Source organism: Macaca fascicularis, chromosome 13 (assembly GCF_037993035.2).
Source record: "Macaca fascicularis isolate 582-1 chromosome 13, T2T-MFA8v1.1".
Taxonomy (NCBI): Eukaryota; Metazoa; Chordata; class Mammalia; order Primates; family Cercopithecidae; genus Macaca; species Macaca fascicularis.
The window spans coordinates 52,479,549-52,499,084 of NC_088387.1; the positions used below are offsets into that span (position 1 = coordinate 52,479,549).

The following is a 19,536-nucleotide window of genomic DNA, read 5'->3' on the forward strand; positions in this document are numbered from 1 at the left end:
CTTATTGCAGTATCTTAATAACTAGTTTCTCCCCAAAGCAAAAATTATTGATTTTTACTTTGTCAAAGGGAGATGGCTTGATATTATCAGGAAGTTAGTATATAGCCAGCAATTCTCAACCAAAAAAAAAGTATTGATTTGAAAATACTTTTGCAAGGACTCTTTGCAAGATGTCCTGCCTATACTGTGGTGTGCACAGAGTGCCTGAGCTTTTGGTGGGAGGTGGTGGACAGCTAACGTATGTGTTTCAAAATCAACATGTAAGGGTTTGCAAATGTAAACTATTGCTTCTCTAGGGTTTGATTTTTTTGTTTTTTGTTTTTGTTTTGGTTTTGGTTTTGGTTTGGTTTTTCTTCTTTGCTTGCTCTGCACATCTAAACCTTTAACCCTCTATGTTTTGTACTGAATTCCTATCTCTCCACTTCCAGGTGGGCACTCTAGAAACAGCAGTGGGAGCTCTGAGTCCAGTCTTCCCAACCTAGCCAGGTCTTTACTGCTGGTGGATCAGCTCATAGACCTGTAGCCGTGACCCAGTAGCAGATGCAGTTCTGTAACCTTCATACCGTAAAATACATTTTCATTACGGAGTTATGAAAAAAATGATTTTTTTAAAAAAAATCTGCAGCTAAGGGGCCCTCCAGCCCTTTTCTCCTACCCCTTGCCTTCTCCTGTAGAAATGATAAGGAAAGAAAATCACTTTGGCCCTCCAGATATTCCTTGGCCAGTTCCTCCTTGTTAGTTTGCTGTGTTTTCTCATTACCCTTCTTCAATAGCATTATCTTAAATCAAGCGCTAGATGCCATGAGCTTCACCTCTGCTGGAATCGACTCCACCAAAAGCTTAACTGTAACTGAAACTAGTGAATTGACATTTTTGTCTCGTTCTTGCTAGGAATGGCCTCCCAAATCAATTCTCCCAACCCCTGTCTCCTTTGGCCAGATGCTGATGAATGTATTTCCCTGTTTTTGCTTTTTATCCTGATGCATTATCATGAGGACATGGCTACTTCAGTTGGTCTTAACTCTAGGCACTAGCCTGGAGATGGGTGTATGGTTTAAGAAAGGGTAAAACTTACTGACTGGTAGTATACATTTGAGAAGAGAAATTGAGCCCAGCTCTAGCCAACCAACTTTGACCTTGTTTGATCATAGACTTAGCCAAGGGATTTTACACCCCATGCAACCTGCCCAGCATTCGTCCAGCTTTCTGGCTTCCATTGAACCGTGATTTCTCAGATCTGGAGACGTGACTGCAAGTACTTGAGATCCTTGGATAAAATGTGTACGTTATATAAATCCCAAGTATTGCCATTCCTTTTCATGTTAACTGTTCCAAGTGGGATCTCAGAATTAGACCAAAACAAGACAGTGGTGGTAATATGATACCTTTTATTAGAAGACTTTTCACTGGGGCGGGGGTGGGGGGAGGATGGGGAGGGGAAGGAATTGTAGCAGAAACAGATGTATTTTTCTTGTGATTTTTATTTTGAATCAAATATTGTAAATTGTGTATAAATGAAGATGCTGAATAGTTCTGTTTCCACTTGGCATTTCAAGTCTGATATCAGGTGTCTGTACAGGGTTTTGATCTCTTCCCCTTGTATAACTACACAGCAATCCTACAGTGTAACATATGGAATCATTTTGAATAGACTTGTGTGTTGCTATAAGCTTTCAGCAGGTCCTCTGTCTCTAGAATAAGCATGTTGTTTATTTTCAGATAATCGGAAATAAGTGTGCTGACAAGCTGGACACAATCTGGGTGTGCCCAGCTTACCTTTCTTTCTGATGTTTAAATTGAAGGCTGCAGCCAATGGAATATGTTCAGTTGGTTTTCCTTGGCTTCCTAGATTAAAAAAATAATTATAAAACAAAGCATAGTTCTTTATTAACTTTAGGATATTGTTCGTAAAATAAATAAAGGCCCCTGCACTAACATGACAACATGCCTCATGGTCACCCTCTGTATTATCCATTACTCACCACTTCCTCATTAAAGTGTATTTTATTTCCTTATGTGGAAAGCACTTTTATAACATCACCCTTTTGAAAAGAAGTGGGCACAGAGAACCCCAGTCTTGTTCTCTTCCTCTAGTGCCATTGTCCATCATCAAAAGGGAAACTCTCAGTTAATCAGATTTGTACAAATAAAATTCCAAGTCCATTTGCTTGTTTTGCTATCTGGTACTTTTGTTTCTTCTTCCTCATGTTTGCACTTTAAGGGGGGAAAAAGTTTAACAGCAACAACAGTATAAAACACTGCATTCTGGAGGGCAAGGTTTGACCCTAGGAATGTGCGAGCAGCCTTTGAAAGGCATTGGAGGAAAAGTCTGAATCTTCCAGCCTTCCTTCTGTCTATGAATACTTCCCGTGCTGGCTGAAACAAGATGAGCTAGGTAAAGGCCTCTAGATGATAACAGATCATTTCTAAAACTGAGAGAGGCACAAGCTTCCTGCCGAGGATTAAAAAGCAAAAGATATCCACGAAGGGCTCTCTGTGGTTGGATAGCAGTGAAAATAGGACTTGGTTTACCCCTTTATGGACAGGAAAATTGCTGCAGGTCAGAATTGTATTCTCTTTCCTGGACATAGAAAGAATGTATAAATTAATGAAGGAAATGTTTATTTTTAAATAAGAATAATGTTTGAGTTCTATGTTTTCATATATGATTTTTTTCATATATACATGTTAGAAATATAATGAAATATCTAGTTTCTCAATTTAATTGAAACTATGAAGAATACAGTTTAGAAATTAGGTATCTCTAAATTGTTCTTTTCATGCATTACCCATGATTACATTGAGATATATTATCTAGTCATTTGGCTCAGTAAAGCTTAATGGAGGCAGTTAATGAAAATGAGCAGACTAGAAGCCAGAGGCGGTAGTAGAAGCCTGAGGGAGATAATGACAAGAAATCATCTTGGGCTTATTTAGAGTAAGGCCTCCTCAAAGGGGAGAACTGTTTTTCTGTTAAGGAACGCGTATGAGTGCTTTGGTAAACGGAGCCTTCCTTGGTTTAGAGCATCATCCCTGAGCTAAGAGTTTCTTTGAGTTGAGCATAGTGTCCTAGTACCTGTGGAATCATAGCCTGAGCTACTAAGGGACCTTTGAGACCATCCTCTAGTCCACCATCCTCTTCATTTTACAGGTGTGGGACCTGAGCTGGATTGAACAGGGTCGGGGGAGAAGAGGCCTGGGCAGGACAGGCCACCTGGGATCTCATCCTGGCCCTTGCCAGCCACTGGCTGAGTGACCTTCAGCAGGCACTTCACCTCTCAGAGCTGCTGTTCCTTAGAGTTATACAATGGGTTTGGACTAGATGGTCTTTAAGATTATAGAAGTATAGGGACCTAAGTATATATTATTATGTTTAGAAGGGCTATGAAGGATTTATATAATCCTGATGTTCTTCAGTTATCTTCTGTAGTTCCTGCTATTATGGCAGCAGTGTTTACATTTTAAAGAATTATAATGGGCTTTTACTAACTTGCTTTCTCTTGATATCTGAATAGAAGCCTAAATCATAGTCTTAGAGATTTTCCTTTTTAAGTATTACAGAAACACATGCGTCCACACACACCTACCTATTCTAATAAAATGGTATCAGAAGATTTCTTTTTAAATGTATAATCAGGGATCTACCAGTTTAAAACGGGCAAATACTATAAGCATATGTTTCTGATTTGCTTTTATTCCAGCTATGTAAGAGGAATAACTATAGCAGAAAACATCACAAATTGATTTTTCCCTTTACAACATTCAAATGAGTCCCAATGTTTTCAAAAATACATACCTCAGAGGAGATAAGGCTTAAGTGGACACTTCTAAGTATGATTATGATTGTTATAATTAATGATTTATTTAGCAGACATATCAGAATTTTGACATCTAATTAAGTGTTGTTCCCTTCAATGTCATCTAGTTTTACTTAAGAAGTTAATACTTATTCTAATGATGCTGCCATCCTTAAAGTTATTTTTGAAACTCCTCTCCTTAGAAATAATATCAAGGAAGGTAATAAGGTATAAGAAAATCAGTTACATTATTTAATTAGTATAACTTTGAGAAAGCATCTGAAAGTGTATTCATTCTTTATCTACCTTTTCTGCTACTCTTGGTTCTGAGTAACATTTAACCATTTCCAGAAAGCAAATTCAACCCTGTAAGATGAAGAATGGTTACTGTTGAAGACGGTAAAAAAGAATAATCCACAAAAAATTCTCAGAGAGGACCTTATAATAGAAAGTGAACATGATTAAGACTTAATTTCTTTAATTTTCTGAATAAGGAAAGTTCTGTGATTCCCTAGTGTTTAGAACGGTTTAAAAAATGGAAAGATACGGGGATTAAAACACCTCTGAAAGAAGTTGTCACTTTGTTCACTGTTATTTGATATTGGACTTGACTTTTCCCGAATCAGAATTACAGAACTTGGACTGCTAATACTTGTGGAAAAACAAACCCAAGAAACGAACCTACTTTTCTCAAGATGTAATATTTGCTTTGTTGTTAATACTTTTGTTTGTTTTGAATACTTATTTCCTACTCTCCTGACAGATAATTGATCAACCAATATAACCTTCCCCAGGTCAGGAACAGTTCTGCCTTCGGCAGTGCTATGGGAATGAAGGGATCTCTGGGGCTGACAGCCTGTGATGTGGAGGGATCTGCACTCAGCTGAATAAATACATGCTATAGATACCTTGGGTCAAAATACAGTCTCTCTTGATAAGATTTTTCTGTGATTTCCCAGAGTCCTTAACCTTCTCAGTCTGTAAGATTATCAGGCTCCCATAGCCACTAACTTTGAGCTTTGGGATGAAAATGATAGGATTGGGCCGGGCGCGGTGGCTCAAGCCTGTATTCCCAGCACTTTGGGAGGCCGAGATGGGCGGATCACGAGGTCAGGAGATCGAGACCATCCTGGCTAACACGGTGAAACCCCGTCTCTACTAAGAAATACAAAAAATAGCCGGGCGAGGTGGCAGCGCCTGTAGTCCCAGCTACTCGGGAGGCTGAGGCCGGAGAATGGCGTGAACCCGGGAGGCGGAGCTTGCAGTGAGCTGAGATCCGGCCACTGCACTCCAGCCTGGGCTACAGAGCGAGACTCCGTCTCAAAAAAAAAAAAAAAAAAAGAAAAAAAAAGAAAATGATAGGATTGCCCAGTGTGCTGGGTTAAGCAAATTAGAGGCTGCCTGGCAGAACAGAAAAACTATCACATGAATATTTAGAATGGAATCTTTCCTGAAACACTCCAGATACTGCAACGCTATTTTTTATTCCTCTCTAAAGGCTATAATTTTATCAACACAAAGTCAGCCTTTTCTTTTTCCGCACTAGTAATGTTTCTGAAGTTGGACATGCTTAGGTTTCTTAAATCAGAATGAGTCCCAGAAAATATATAACAAGAAAACTCTTTTGCTTCTCCCAGATTTCCTTTCATTAATATGGGATAGGGAGGCTCCTTGGGTAATGCTAACCTATGCAAAGAAGTTACCAGATGGTGGTAGTTGCTAGAATGAAAGACACTTTCTTGGTTCACACTTTCATATAGTGTCCTGAATTTACTCTTTTCCTGTGAGTATTCTACTCTGCCCTGCACTCTCCTTTGTCATGTGGATGTGTATTTATCATAGGTCTTTAACCCGTCCTTCCCAAGACGACAAAGCAGACAGTTGTACATGAAGATACGCAGTAAAAATGTGAAATTTGAACATTGCTGCACAAGTATTGTATTAAAAAAAAAAAAAAAAGTCTGTAAAGAAATTTCTTATGTAAACATACAGGGAAAATAAAGACTTTTATCTGTTCGAATGGGAGCATGATGTTTAGAGACGTAAATAACAGAAGTTGCTCTTTTCCTGAGCTGAAAACCCACCTTTTTGCAGAAAGGATTTAGTCACAGTGTTGAGTGAATATAAGTACCTGGGCACAGGAAAAGTATAGCTACACACTGAGGACATATTAATGAGTCATGGCTACCCGAGAGAATAAAACCCCTGTGGTCAAGGAGAAGAAGACGCCTGCCAGCCTGCGCTGGATATGTCCAGACACAGGGTTGTAAAATGGAGCACAGGCTTGCAGCTTCCTCCTCTAACTTAATCCCTAATATACCCAGGCCAACTTAATTAAACATTTTGTGTTGGCAAGATTAATTTTATCCCCAATGAGAAAGCTCACTCATTTAATTGCCTCATTGGCCTGAGAGGCACAGCTGGCCATTTTTGGCTTCCATCAGGTCCCTCATTTCCCAGTCGTGGGTTTTAACGCAGCTACCCAATATATGGTGGAACCAAATGCTTAATTTTATTATGTGAGCTAGAAGGTCATGGTAATTATTAGTTTGATGTATGTCTCTTGATTTCCCTAGTTTTGGTTCTAAGATTTTAAGTTTCAATTGCTGCTGCATCTCCAAGTTCTTATGAAGGGATAGTTTGCTTTCTGTTTACTAACAACATATGAGAAGGCTTCTTCTCAATACTCCAAGTCTTCATTTTCTGTTTTTGGCAAGAATTATGTCTTTGATACTCCCTGTAACTGTTATTTCAGATTTTGGTATGAGGAAAAGTAAACTTCCGGTTGTGCGTGATGTATTTCATTAAGGAATATCCAGCCTGACATTTAGGTCTTCAGACTTTGATTCTGTAGGGAGCATTCTGATGACCTTCACTATGTCAGTCAGATGGAATTTCCAGGGGAAACCCATCCTAAATGATTCAGCACTTTGGGTTGCTTTGGAAGTGAATAGGGAGCTGGTGAGGATAGTTGCCAGGTCATCAGGTATTTTAGGAACTCCTTCTCTTCCCTGAAGCATGTGAGTTCTTGCTGAAATCTATATAATTTGGAGCCTCAAAATAGACTAATATGCACTTACCCATATTGAACGTGTCAACATCCCTAACCTGGCACACAGTCCTACATCAGAGCAAGAAAAAGAAGTGTGTTTTAACTTCTTGCTTAATTTTATGTGTGAAACCAAAATAAAAAGAGGCATGACCCAGTTTGAGGGAATTATAACAAAACCCTACCTTAGGCTCCATGATAAGTAAGACCCTGTGCAGACTCTGAAGCCAGGCCCTGGGCTTTAGCCCCTGAGGTGCAACAGGCAGTGTTTACTGAGCTCTGTGGCCACAGGGTATCTGCTGTGACATGCCATTGGTTACCAAAGGAACTGGGCCAAGGCATGTGGTTAGGTTAGTATAAATCCTTCAATGCTAGTAGAGAGACTGCTTCAAACACATTTCCTTGTTGGCACAATGCTACCTTCATATAAAGGAACTGTTCATCCTGAAAACACATTTTCCCTGTAAGAACACATTCACGTACTCAAAGACTTTCATCTGCCAACAAGATTTAATAGTTACCTTCTGTTTCTATTTGGAATTTCTCCTATCTCTTGACTACCTTGTTTCTGGTGCTACCACCACCAGAATTCCTTAAGGGAATGTGGAGGTCTGGGTTTCCCCCATATTCTCTGGCATTTCTTTGCCCTTCAGAGTGCCAGGCTCGGAGAGTTGCACAGTGTGATTGCTGTCCGCCTCGGCCACACCATCCCTCCTCTAACAAGAATAGAAAGGTTAAGGGACTTGGCCTTCTCAGGAGAACCCTTTAAATGTACGTTTACATTCCTGCAAAGCCTGTTGATGCTGAAAGAAAGATAGGAAATAGCTCTCGTCCTTGTTTTGAAGGACAGGAGACTAATTTTCCCTTCAAACTTGATATTCTGGTGTTTTTGTGACTGTTTTTGTAAATTATTCAAAGTTGTTGGAATTTTAAGTCTGATTTTCCCATTACTCATCATGAAGGTCATAGAATATGCTCTGAGTTGGAAGGTTTTCCAAGTGGGTTCTTGACCAAAAACCTACTTTTTAACAAATAATTTTGATGGGTTAGACATGTTCTTCCATCCTCTCCAACTCTGGATATGGGCACACACACACCCCTTGGTACTTCCCAGTTCTCAAAACGTAATCTAGCACTTCAGGCATCCAAAGTGCCCCTGGTTCAATAGATAGCTGCTTTTTGCCGGTCTCTGTGCACAAATTGTTTTGACTGAATTCAGTTTAAATTTCCAAAAAGCACTGATTCTGTTCAAACTAATGTTCATTGGATTATTGACCCGTATGATGCCAGAGTTGGTCGTTGGCTTTTTTTTCCTAGGAGATATTTTGCTCTCCTGCAGAACAAGCTTAATAACATTAACTTTCAAGGTAGTTTTGGAAGATGAGAAATTGTGCTTTTGTTTTGGCAACTGAAAACTTTGTCCAACGGATACTATGTGAGGAAGGTGGTTTAAGGAGTTTTAGGGCCCTCTTGTCCTTCTTTAAGGCTCTGCAAACCTTATTTTGGAAAACTTCTTTTTCTCCCTTTTATTTGAATTTCCTCCCAGAAATTATCATCTTGGTATCACCGAGACAAATCTAGTATCAATATGCTTGCCTGAGAAACTAGGATTATGTCTGTCCACATAAATTGCAAGGGAGAAGGTATTCTGTTTATTTCCTGCTGATGCTTTCATATCACCATGTAACTGCACATATTAAAATTATAATGCAAGTAAAAATTTATTCTCTTCAAAATCTTATTCTTCAAATACTATTCAGAAAGCCATTTGGCACAAGTACAGAATTTAACTTAACGCTCCAATCTGGAATTCACTGAATGCATTCAAACTGTTAGAAAGGAAAATAAAAATGGAGGACAAACACATTTTTGTTTTGTTTCTGAAAACAATATTTAAGGTCAGAACTGTTTAAAAAGAAGCACTGCTAAAAAGTTATAGGATTCAGAGAAACATAGTATTTTTGTACAGTATCTTATAAAATGTTCAGACCTCTCTCTACATTCTCTTTACAATGTAATGTCTCTTAAGTGACTGGTTTCCCAATAAACTGATTTTAATGCCTCTTCTCCTGTGGTCTGTGTGCTTAATTCAAGCAGAAACTTTAGCAGGGGATAATTTTTGGCAGAAATTTCTGCTAGCTAATGGTTTGCATAGGAGGGGAGAGGGTCAGTATGGGAAGGGGATCATTGAGTTCCATCTCTACAGAGGTTCTAGGTCATCTATGGCTCCAAATCATTGTATCTAATATTCTTATCCTGGTGGGCTGGGCAACTCCAGTAGTATCTCTTTACTGAGCCCCTGGTGAAATGATACCTTTACCCCCAACCACCTTCTCTCTGGATTCTTCTTGCTTAGTTACATATGCCTTTTTCCTGCCCTCTTGCTAACATGTGCCCAATGGCATCCTTCTAACCTGCTAATGTTTCTTGGAAGGTAAGCTCTCTTGCATTCTGATCATTGTCTATTTGATTTTAAAAGCCAGAGCACCCTGAGGCACCTCTACCTAGATAGAAATAGACTAGTATATTGGAGTTTGCTAATGCTTCTGTAATGACCCATGCATTTTACTCCTTCTGCTTAAATAACTTTATGACAGATTCATTTAAGCAGAGGAGCTCTTTATGAACTTAGAAGACTGAAAACAAAATTCTGGGGCAACTCCAGCTGAAGGTGATTTATTTGGTCTGCTTTTGATGCTGTATGCTCCCCTCAGAAGGTACCTTCAGTATTAATATTTTGGGCACTCTTGTGCTCTTTGAGTAGTGCTTATAATGTAAGTCATCAAGTAAACTTGCATTTATCAAGCAGCCACATTCTGCTTCTTTTCAGAGTTTGTCCCTCTGCATGTGGCGCAGATGGCCACATGCCAGATTCTGAATTGAGTCATCCCCAGACAGTGTTTCTACATAATCCAAAACTGTCATGGTATATGTGGAGATGAATGACTGGGTTTGTTTTCATTCCATAATGAGCCAGTGCCAGGTAGAGCAGGTGTCCGTGCCTGGCCCTGTGTGTAGGAGCATTGCATAGTTAACGCTGAATGTCTGTGTGCCTAACATCTTCATCTCCTTTCCTGTACGTTGTGCCTATCATGTTCCAAAACGTGAGACAGTGGTTGGTTGTGTTCCAGTTTGTGTGCAGTTTCCTTGCCTGACTTTTATTTTTATGTTTTTCCTTTTGCATTTTCAACATCTATTATTTGGTCCCACAATGTTTTTGCCGCGGGTTGACCATTAAATGTTCCAAATAGAGTTGAATTGACCTACACATTAATTCTGCATTTTATGCTTTTCTAGGTCTCCAGAGAGAGTCCAGTCCCTGTCCTGTAATAACTGTAGAGCACTTTAAAGAATCACTGGGCGTTAAAGGCCTTCCCCTGTATCCAGACCCCTCCAGAGTACCTGGCACAAAGACTCAGAACAACTTAGAATCTGACTACTTGGCCAGAGATGGCCCTTCAAGCAACAGCTCATTCCACAGTAGCGAAGAGGAAGGGACTGACCTTGAAGGAGATATGCTGGATTGCAGTGGGTCTCGGCCTCTCCTTATGGAGTCTGAAGAAGAAGATGAGAGCTGCAGGCCCCCCCAGGGGAAGCTGGGAGGAGCTGTTGCATTCGCTCCACCAGAGGTCTCTACTGAGCAAGCAAAGACAGTGCAAGGTGGAAGAAAGAACCAGTTTCAAGCCCTCACACAGCCAGCCACGGATGGGCTCAGTGAGCCAGATGTTTTTGCCATAGCTCCCTTTAGGAGCTCAAGGGTTCCAAATGATGACATGGACATTTTCTCCAAAGCCCCATTTGTCTCCAAGAGCAGTGTGGCTCCTTCCCAGCCAGAGGAGTCGGACGTGTTTTTGAGAGCTCCTTTCACTAAGAAGAAAAGCATAGATGAGTTAACAGTTATCCAGAGCACCTCCCAGGAGCTACCTGCACAGACCGGTCTCCTCGGTCAGACAGGTGACATCCCCGTGCCCTCGGGCCGTGAGAGAGCTGTGTACACCTCTGTCCAAACTCAGTATTCCACAGCTGGTTTTGTGCAACAATCTAACCTCCTCTCCCATTCTGTGCAAGCAGCAGACCATCTGGACAGCATCTCTCCCAGGGGATCCTGCCTGGAATCTGGGGGTCATCCTAATGACAGAAACAAAGGACCTCAGCTCCAGAAAGAAGCTATCTCAGGCCCCGTGGCTGGCAAACCATTCCGCCCCCAGTCCTTATCCAAGTATTCCCGTCACTATAGCCCAGAAGATGAGCCAAGTCCAGAAGCCCAGCCCATTGCTGCCTACAAAATTGTTTCACAGACCAACAAGCAGTCGATAGCTGGGTCTGTTTCTATCACATCTCTTTCTTCCAGGACTACGGAGCTGCCAGCTGCTGATCCATTTGCTTTAGCACCCTTCCCTTCGAAATCAGGCAAGAAACCCTAGGAGCAAAACCTGAGCCTCAAGCCTCTGTCTCTGTCCCACCCTCAGTACCTGCCACGGCACTCCCAGCTGAGCCTTCCGAAGAAGAAATATTATCAGTTCTTATCTTTCAATTCCCTGCGTCAGAGCAGAATTTCTTGAGTCAACAAACTCAGTTGCAGTGATATTTAGTTGAAGCCCCTTTAAGTTATGTTCTTTTTGTTGTTGTTGTTAGTTTGTTTCTATTGATTTCTGGACTTGTAGGCATTTTCATATCCTTCACAGAGGTCATCCACTTCCACCAAGAACTCTGCTTCCCCCCACCCCCGGAAACTGTTTAAATCCTGAAATACTTCACCCCAATCCCAAAGGGGCCCTACTGTGGCTAGTTTTAATTCCTGTAGCTCCTGTTCTAAGGCATGCCCGCCGAAGGATCAAGATTAGTCCCTCCACTAAATTAAGATTTAGTGCTCCTGGAAAGGGGAGATGTCTGGAAAGAAGAGCAAGACGAAAACCCTGCACATCAACAGGAAGTATAATCCTGCAGTTACTAATCATTCATTCCTGTGGAAGCAGAAGCTCTAGGAGTCTGGATCTGTTTCTCAGTCTGTGTGCGAGCCAGACTGGCCCTTGTGCATGGGTGTCTGTGGGTGTGGAATGTACGTCAGAGCCTATGTAGAGACACAGGCAGATGGGATAACGCCTCATTATCTAGTCATGCTGGCAGGGCTTTCCGCACATCCATGCTTTTGAAATTAGTATGAGTGTACAGGTTTGTGTGTGCATGTATGCGTGTGTGTGCACAGGAAGCATTTCTACTTGAGGGAAATCCTGCCCCATCATGCCTGCCTCCACAATCAAATCACTCGTGTTTTGGTGTTTGCTCACCTAACTGACTTGAACCCCATTTTATTTAGTTAGTTTTCTTCTCATGGCAAAATGGAATACGTTGGAAGGTGTAGGAAAATGCTGCTGGAACTGATATTTCAGAGTCATCTTTTTTTCTCTCCAGAATTTCCTGTTTTGCTATTAACAAATTCTATTTACCTGATTGTGAAAAATTAATGTCCCTTATACATTTTCCCCTCACGACACTAGAAAAGAACATCTTGTTACAGTTCCGGCCTCTGAGTATGTGGGCTAAATGCCAGCATTAGGGAATTCATCCATCGTAAGACGAGGCTACAAACTAGGCTTGCTTGTTTCGGGTTGTTTTGTTGTGTGGTTGTTGTTGCCAAATCTCTGCTGCCCTTTGAGGAAACGTAAATCTGAGACATGGGAATAAGTGTTTGGGAGGATGGAAAAGACCCGAGTCATGGAGGCATGAAAACTTTTACGTTCTCTGTCCTCTTTAGATGTTGAAATAGGCCAGACAGGTTAACTGATGTTTTTTTTTTTTTAATTGTCTTTTATTTCTGGAAAGATCTGACTTATTCCTAGCTTTTTTCATACCCTTTGTTACTAGTGCCTTAAAATAAAGCTGGCCAGGTGCGGTGCCACACACCTGTAATCCCAGCATTTTGGAAGGCTGAGGCGGGAGGATCACTTGAGCCCAGGAAGTTCAAGACCAACTCTGGCAACACAGCGAGACCCTGTCCCTACAAAAAAAAAAAAAAAAAAAAATAGGCTGGGCACAGTGGCTCATGCCTGTAATCCCAGCACTTTGGGAGACCAAGGTGGGCCGATCACAAGGTCAGGAGTTTGAGACCAGCCTGGCCAACATGGTGAAATCCCGTCTCTACTAAAAATACAAAAAATTAGCTGGATGTGGTGGTGCACACCTGTAGTCCCAGCTACTCAGGAGGCCGAGGCAGGAGAATTGCTTGAACCCAGCAGGCAAAGGTTGCAGTGAGCCGAGATTGCACCACTGCACTCCGGCCTGGGCAACAGAGCGAGTCTGAAAAATAAAATAATAAATTAGCTGGGTATGGTGACATATGCCTGTAGCTGCTCAGGAGGCTGAGCTGGAACGATCAGTTGAACCCGGGAGTTCGAGGCTGCAGTGAGTCGTGAGTCCAGTCTGGATGACAGAGTGAGACCCTGTCTCCAAAAATATAATAATAAAAATAAAGGCTGTATCTCAATGGGAAGATTTCTGCTAAGGCAGTTCAACTTAATGGAAAGAACTGCTGCATTAGGTTTCAACTTGAATGCTTTCTGTCACTTCTAGCAAAGGTTAAGTGATTTTTCCATTAGCTGTAGAAGTTTGGAGAGTTATTTACCAAGCCAGATCAATGATTTAAAAATTATTGGAAATTCATCTAAGAATCAAGTCTGAATGCCCAATTGTATTGCGGTTAATTAGGTGTGATAGTCTTTAAAGTTGAGCAATATTGGCAGTAAAATATGAGCAGCTACTTTTCAACACTTATTCCTTTTTTGGTTGGTCTCTACCTATTTCAAATGTCCAGATTAAAAGATAAATAATTGGCACTGTGCCAAGGTTTGGTTTTCCAACTAAGGTCTCAATTGTGCCATACACCTATGTCTTTCACTTTGGTGGATGCTAAATGTTTATTCTAAGAATATGCTTCTTCCCAATTCTCATTTCTGATTTTTATGTATTAGTGGATGCAAAATTGTCTTTCTAGTTGAATGAATAATTTTGGCTAATGCACATGGAACTTTGCACCCCAGATTCTTCCCATGGTCATTATCAAGTGAAACTCTCAAAAACATGAGCTAAGAAATATTCAGGGATATTTCTCACCCCCACTCAGAATTCTTTTTTTTTTTTTTTCTTCAAGATGGTGTCTTGCTCTGTCGCTCAGGCTGGAGTGCAGTGGCGCGATCTCGGCTCACTACAACCTCCACCTTCCGAGTTCAAGCGATTCTGCCTCAGCCTCCTGAGTAGCTGGGATTACAGGCACACACCACCACGCCTGGCTACTTTTTGTATTTTTACTAGAGACGAGGTTTCACCATGTTGGCCAGGATGGTCTCGAACTCTTGACCTCCCGATCTGCCCACCTTGGCTTCCCAAAGTGCTGGGATTATAGGCGTGAGCCACCGCACCTGGCCCAGAAATTCTTAAAGTACGAGGTCATTCTAATTCCCCTTTCCAAATATTCAGGATTATCTCTGTAACAGCCCAGCAAAATGTTTTTCCTTTGGTTATTTGATAATTCCCTTCTAATCAAGTGACTATTTTAATTCCCAAGGTGCAAATCAGAATAAAATCATGGTGATTTTACTGCATAATTGAATACTTTGTCAAGCATGAGCTTGTATCCTTTTTAAATTTTTCACTGGAGGCCAGGCACAGTGGCTCTCGCCTGTAATCCCAGCACTTTGGGAGGCTGAGGTGGGTGGATCACTTGAGGTTAGGAGTTTTTGAGACCATCCTGGCCAACATGGTGAAACCCTGTCTCTACTAAAAATACAAAAAGTAGCCAGGCGTGGTGGCACATGCCTGTAGTTCCAGTTACTAAGGAGGCTGAGGCAGGAGAATTGCTTGAACTGGGGAGGCAGAGTTTGCAGTGAGCCAAGATTGTGTCATTGCACTCCAGCCTGGGTGACAAGAGCAAAACTCTGTCTCAAAAAAAAAAAAAAAAAAAAAAAAAATTGGGCTGGGCGCGGTGGCTCAAGCCTGTAATCCCAGCACTTTGGGAGGCCGAGACGGGTGGATCACGAGGTCAGGAGATCGAGACCATCCTGGCTAACACGGTGAAACCCCGTCTCTACTAAAAAAATACAAAAAACTAGCCGGGCGAGGTGGCAGGCCCCTGTAGTCCCAGCTACTCGGGAGGCTGAGGCAGGAGAATGGCGGGAACCCAGGAGGCGGAGCTTGCAGTGAGCTGAGATCCGGCCGCTGCACTCCAGCCCGGAGGACAGAGCGAGACTCCGTATCAAAAAAAAAAAAAAAAATTGTCACTGGCGACATGATGGGTGGAGACTCTACATACCTTCTTTGAATACAGAAATGGATGCAAACACATACGAATTACTTTTTTTTTTTTTTTTTTGGTGATGCATGAAAAAATTTTGACTTGTGGATTACATTAATTATTAGTAGCTGTTAGATTCTGCCGACTTGTATTACAGTAGGGTCTTATTTCTTTAAAGAGAAAAAAAATACAATCATGCCCCACTTAATGATGAGGGAAACATTCAGAGAAATGCATCCTTAGGTTATTTTGTCATTGTGTGAACGTCACAGAGTGTATTTAACACAAACCTAGATGGTACGGCCTCTACCCACCTAGGATATATGGTCTAGCCTATTGCTCCTGGGCTGCAAACCTGTACAGCATGTTACTGTACTGAACACTGTAGGCAGTTGTAACACAATGGTATTTCTGTATCCAAACATTTTAGACATAGAAAAGGTACAGTAAAAATATGGTATAATCGTATGGGACCATCATGGTATATGTGGTCCATCATTGATGGAATCGTTGTTATGCAGCACATGACTCTATATAATCAAACGACTGTACTTTGTTGTTTTCGTTTGTTGTGTTTTTGCTTTACACATTTGATAGGGAACATAGAACTTGTGACCTTTCATTTCAGTGGAAAGCATTGAGCCAGAATATATTTATTCATAAACCATCAAGCCACACATGCATTGATGAACCCTGAAAGAATCCACATTAATTGACTAACAGGCAGTATTGAATTAATGATGTCATATGTGGTGAAAAATATTTAATATATCATTTTCTTGGGCTCACACACAGCCCTTTAGTTCCAAGTACTTGGTTAGATTAGAAAATGGGATGAACACAATTTGATGCTGAGGCAGCTGCTGAGCAGCACCTAGGGAGTCTAGGTCATACACCCTATATTGTTTTGGGCCCACTTATTATTGAGTTGAAAAGTGTCATATTTATAGACTAGAGTGTATGTGTTTACAGGCCCATGTTGTATCTGAGTTTTCTCTGGCAACTAAGATCTCTTTCTAAATGTTCTAGAAAGATACTGGTATCTTACTGGCCCATTATTTATTTAGTAAGTTTTAGAATACATGTATATCAGTGTTTTCAACTACTTGGTGGACATTTCACTGATGCATAATGAAAGCAGATTATAATCATCAGAGTGATCTGACAATGGAAATTCTGTATTTGCTTCCATAAAGAAAAATAATCAAAACATATATCAGATATAATATATATGCAGTATATCACATAGGAAATTTTATTATAGGAATTAGAGAAGGATGCTCCTCAATTCTCTAGCAGGAAGAATACAACTTAAAATCATTTGGGTCCCTTTAATAAAGAAAAATTCCCTGTTGTGTGTTCAGAATTGAAATTGGAGAACACATGCCAGTCAACCGTGAAATGGTTGCTGGTTAAAAACACAGATGTGGTTTTATCCGAGAAATGTGGGACTGAAGTTATTTTGATGAGAAGCACATAAGAGAGCTGCAGAAAAGACCGTAGCTTCTGAGGAGGCAGGAGTACCTTGTTAATGTCCAAACCACCCCTGAATTCTAACGTTCCACCTGAAGGAGTAAACACTGAAAACTTTAAATGGAATCATCTAATTTAAATTCTTAGTTTTTTCTTTGTTTCTCAGCTGATACTTGTAGTTTTGTTTTGTTTTTTTAACCACCAAGAACACTTGCAAATTTGTTACTGAAAACATCAATAAAGGAAAAGAAGAGTTTCAAAATGCTTGAAAAGAAAAAGTAGTATGTGGTTGGGAATTGTTTTTGTTCAAGTCCCTGGAAGTCTTCCTGACTTACCTCCCTTGCTCCTGTTCCCACTTCATTTCCTTACTTGACATTCCCCTATTTTGAGCATATCAATAAGTGCATGATGAATGATCATGTTAACTTTAATTGCTTTCTTCTTAAGTTTCAGCCAAGACTGTGACAATCTCACCAAATAAGAATGAAATGGATGGGGTGTGGTGGCTCGCACCTGTAATCCCAGCACTCTGGGAGGCTGAGGTGGGCAGATCGCTTGAGCTCACGAGTTCAAGACCAGCCTGGGCCACATGGCAAAACCTCGTCTCTTCAAAAAATACAAAAATTAGCCAGGCATGGTGGTGCACACCTGTAGTCCCAGCTACTTGGGAGGCTTAGATGGGAGGATGACTTGAGCATGGGAGGCAGATGTTGCAGTAAGCCAAGATCGTGTCACTGCACTCCAGCCCAGGCAACAGAGCCAGACCCTGTCTCAAAAAAAACAAAACAAATCATGAATGAATGAAATGGCTCACCTTCCCTATTATGAACTAGAAGAAGGATGAAGGAAGGTTGGCAGGACCCCAGCCTTACTCTGTAGTGACAACCCGGAGGTACCTCTCCCGGAACGTAGCGTCAAGTTTATGTGTGAAAGAACCCTAGAATAGCTGGCAAAAATGGCTACATGTTAACCATTCTTGACTTAGTCTAGTATTCCTATAATTTGTAATTCCATAAATTTATTCTCAGCTGTCTCCCAGCCATTTCTAACAGAAGGATGTGTGCCCCGATTTTGACAATGTTCTTGAAATCAAGTTAGTGTTACCTGCATTGCATTATAATGGAACTATATGTACATGTTAAAGGGATCCATTTGATTCCTTTTAGCAAGGAATTGCAGAAATAGTTTTTACCCATTTATACCAGTTAAAGTAGGATAGGTTAGACTTTGGGGGCAGGGTGAGACAGTGCGCCTTTCACTCTGAAATGGCAAACCAGCTGTATTCTTTGAGTCTACTGGAGATTCCTGTTTGAGTGTGAATGGGGTATATGTGTTTGTGTGTCTGTGTGTGTGCTCATTCATCATGCTTTCTTCCATGGTGTTAATTCAAGCTCTCCTAATAAAGGCATCCAAAGAGTACTGAGAAGTTGACCATAGGTATTTGGCATGAGTAAATCTGGTTCCTTTTGCCAAAAACTCTCAAAGTTACAGCTGGAGTTCTTCTCGATAAAAGGTTGGGGAAATCGGCCATGGCTTTAGCCTTGTTCCCAAGTACACATCTTCTTATCCACAAGGATGAAACTCTGTAGGGCTCACCCTGAGGGCTCATGTGTGGCACTGGGAGGGTAGCAGTGACCAGAACACCACAAGGCCCACAAGATGTTTTGAATGAGGGAACATTTAATGTCATTTGTTAGGAGATAGAAACCAAATAATAAAGGACAAGGACCATGCTCATTCCGTGGAGAAGAGGTGAACTCCCTCTGCTGACTATTTGGAATGGACTGAATGAGGAGGTCTCCCCAGCCAGAAGGAATATTGAGGTCATCAGGCCTCGGAAAACAATGTACACATAATCTTGGGCTGTGAACAAGAGAAAGGAGGGGGGGAAAACATGAAAGTCAATCTTAACAATGTTTGCGATACCTCTTATTTGCAGACCATTGGATTGATGTTATTGCACTCTTGGTGTGATTTATCGTATGTATCTGATAGGTTTTATGAATTGTTTTGAGTTGTAAACTCCTATACCCTTTATTAAAATTGACCTAATTAAATGATTTATGCTTTGTGCAATTTCTTAAATCAGATCTCTCTAGGATTGAAGGGATCCATAGGTATCTTTCACTTAGTGTGAAGCCTAGTAGTATACTTTTATACTCCTGAAGAGAGACCAGCATTAACATAAAGAGAGAAGTCTTAGGAAAAAATACACCTAAGAATTATTTTTAAAATCCATATTGTGAAGGAGAATCTGCCTGCCTATTTCCTCTCCAAATTTCAGAAAACACAGAGTGCTATTTGCCTGAACTTTAATGAGCTTGACTTTGTTATGATTCAGGGAGAACTGGTAACACCTCTGCTGAGTTTGCAGAGGTGGCGTTTGAAGAAGACCCAGGAATCCAAAGATTTCTGGTATTATATGCAAGAGTGAAGCCAAAGTTACCCACTTCTGAAAATTTAAGACCTAAATACATACCCCACCAAATTCTACAATGTGAAGTTCTTATGCTTTTCCTATTTCAAGTGAGCATTAAGCAAAAGCACAGTCTTTTCTATCTGTGCCTCCGCAGTTGCTCTGGGGGAAGCCCTTTTCAGACTGTCACTGAGCCTTCTGCTAAGGTGTGCCCTGCCTTCCATGTAGGGAACACAGGAGTTGCAAGTACAAGTTCCCACAGGTGGGCTCTGCATTCACTTCTTTGTACCTCACTTTTGCCCCTGAGGCTGGTTGGTTAATAGACCAAGGAGGTGCCTTATATTACCCCTTAACACCCAAGTGGGAGGAACCAGGGTGAGACCCCAGGGGAAAGCCATGAGCAGCAGATGGTTTAGATCTGCTTCTCTAGATTGAAGTCAAAGTTCTTTCCCCCTCCCCTCTTATGTATTTTTCTTTGAGTTCCTCTTTTCTTATATTTGAGTAGTAAGATCTA

General features: G+C 41.1%; 1 protein-coding gene across 25 annotated transcripts in view; it reads left to right on the forward strand.

The window, feature by feature from the left end:
• Positions 1–13,163, forward strand: part of AAK1 (AP2 associated kinase 1) — a 179,260-nt gene extending 166,097 nt beyond the window's left edge. For 18 of the 25 annotated variants that reach the window (XM_045369157.3, XM_045369165.3, XM_045369162.3 and 15 more), the window contains one exon: positions 10,144–13,163. In XM_045369157.3, coding sequence (XP_045225092.2) covers positions 10,144–11,270 — 1,127 coding nt within the window. In that variant the 3' untranslated portion in view covers positions 11,271–13,163. Of the gene's footprint in view, positions 1–428; positions 2,164–3,151; positions 4,367–10,143 lie in introns of those variants that run through there. The other 7 variants (XM_005575681.4, XM_074011619.1, XM_074011617.1 and 4 more) reach the window with 2 other exon arrangements.
• The last annotated feature ends 6,373 nt before the right edge of the window (positions 13,164–19,536 follow it).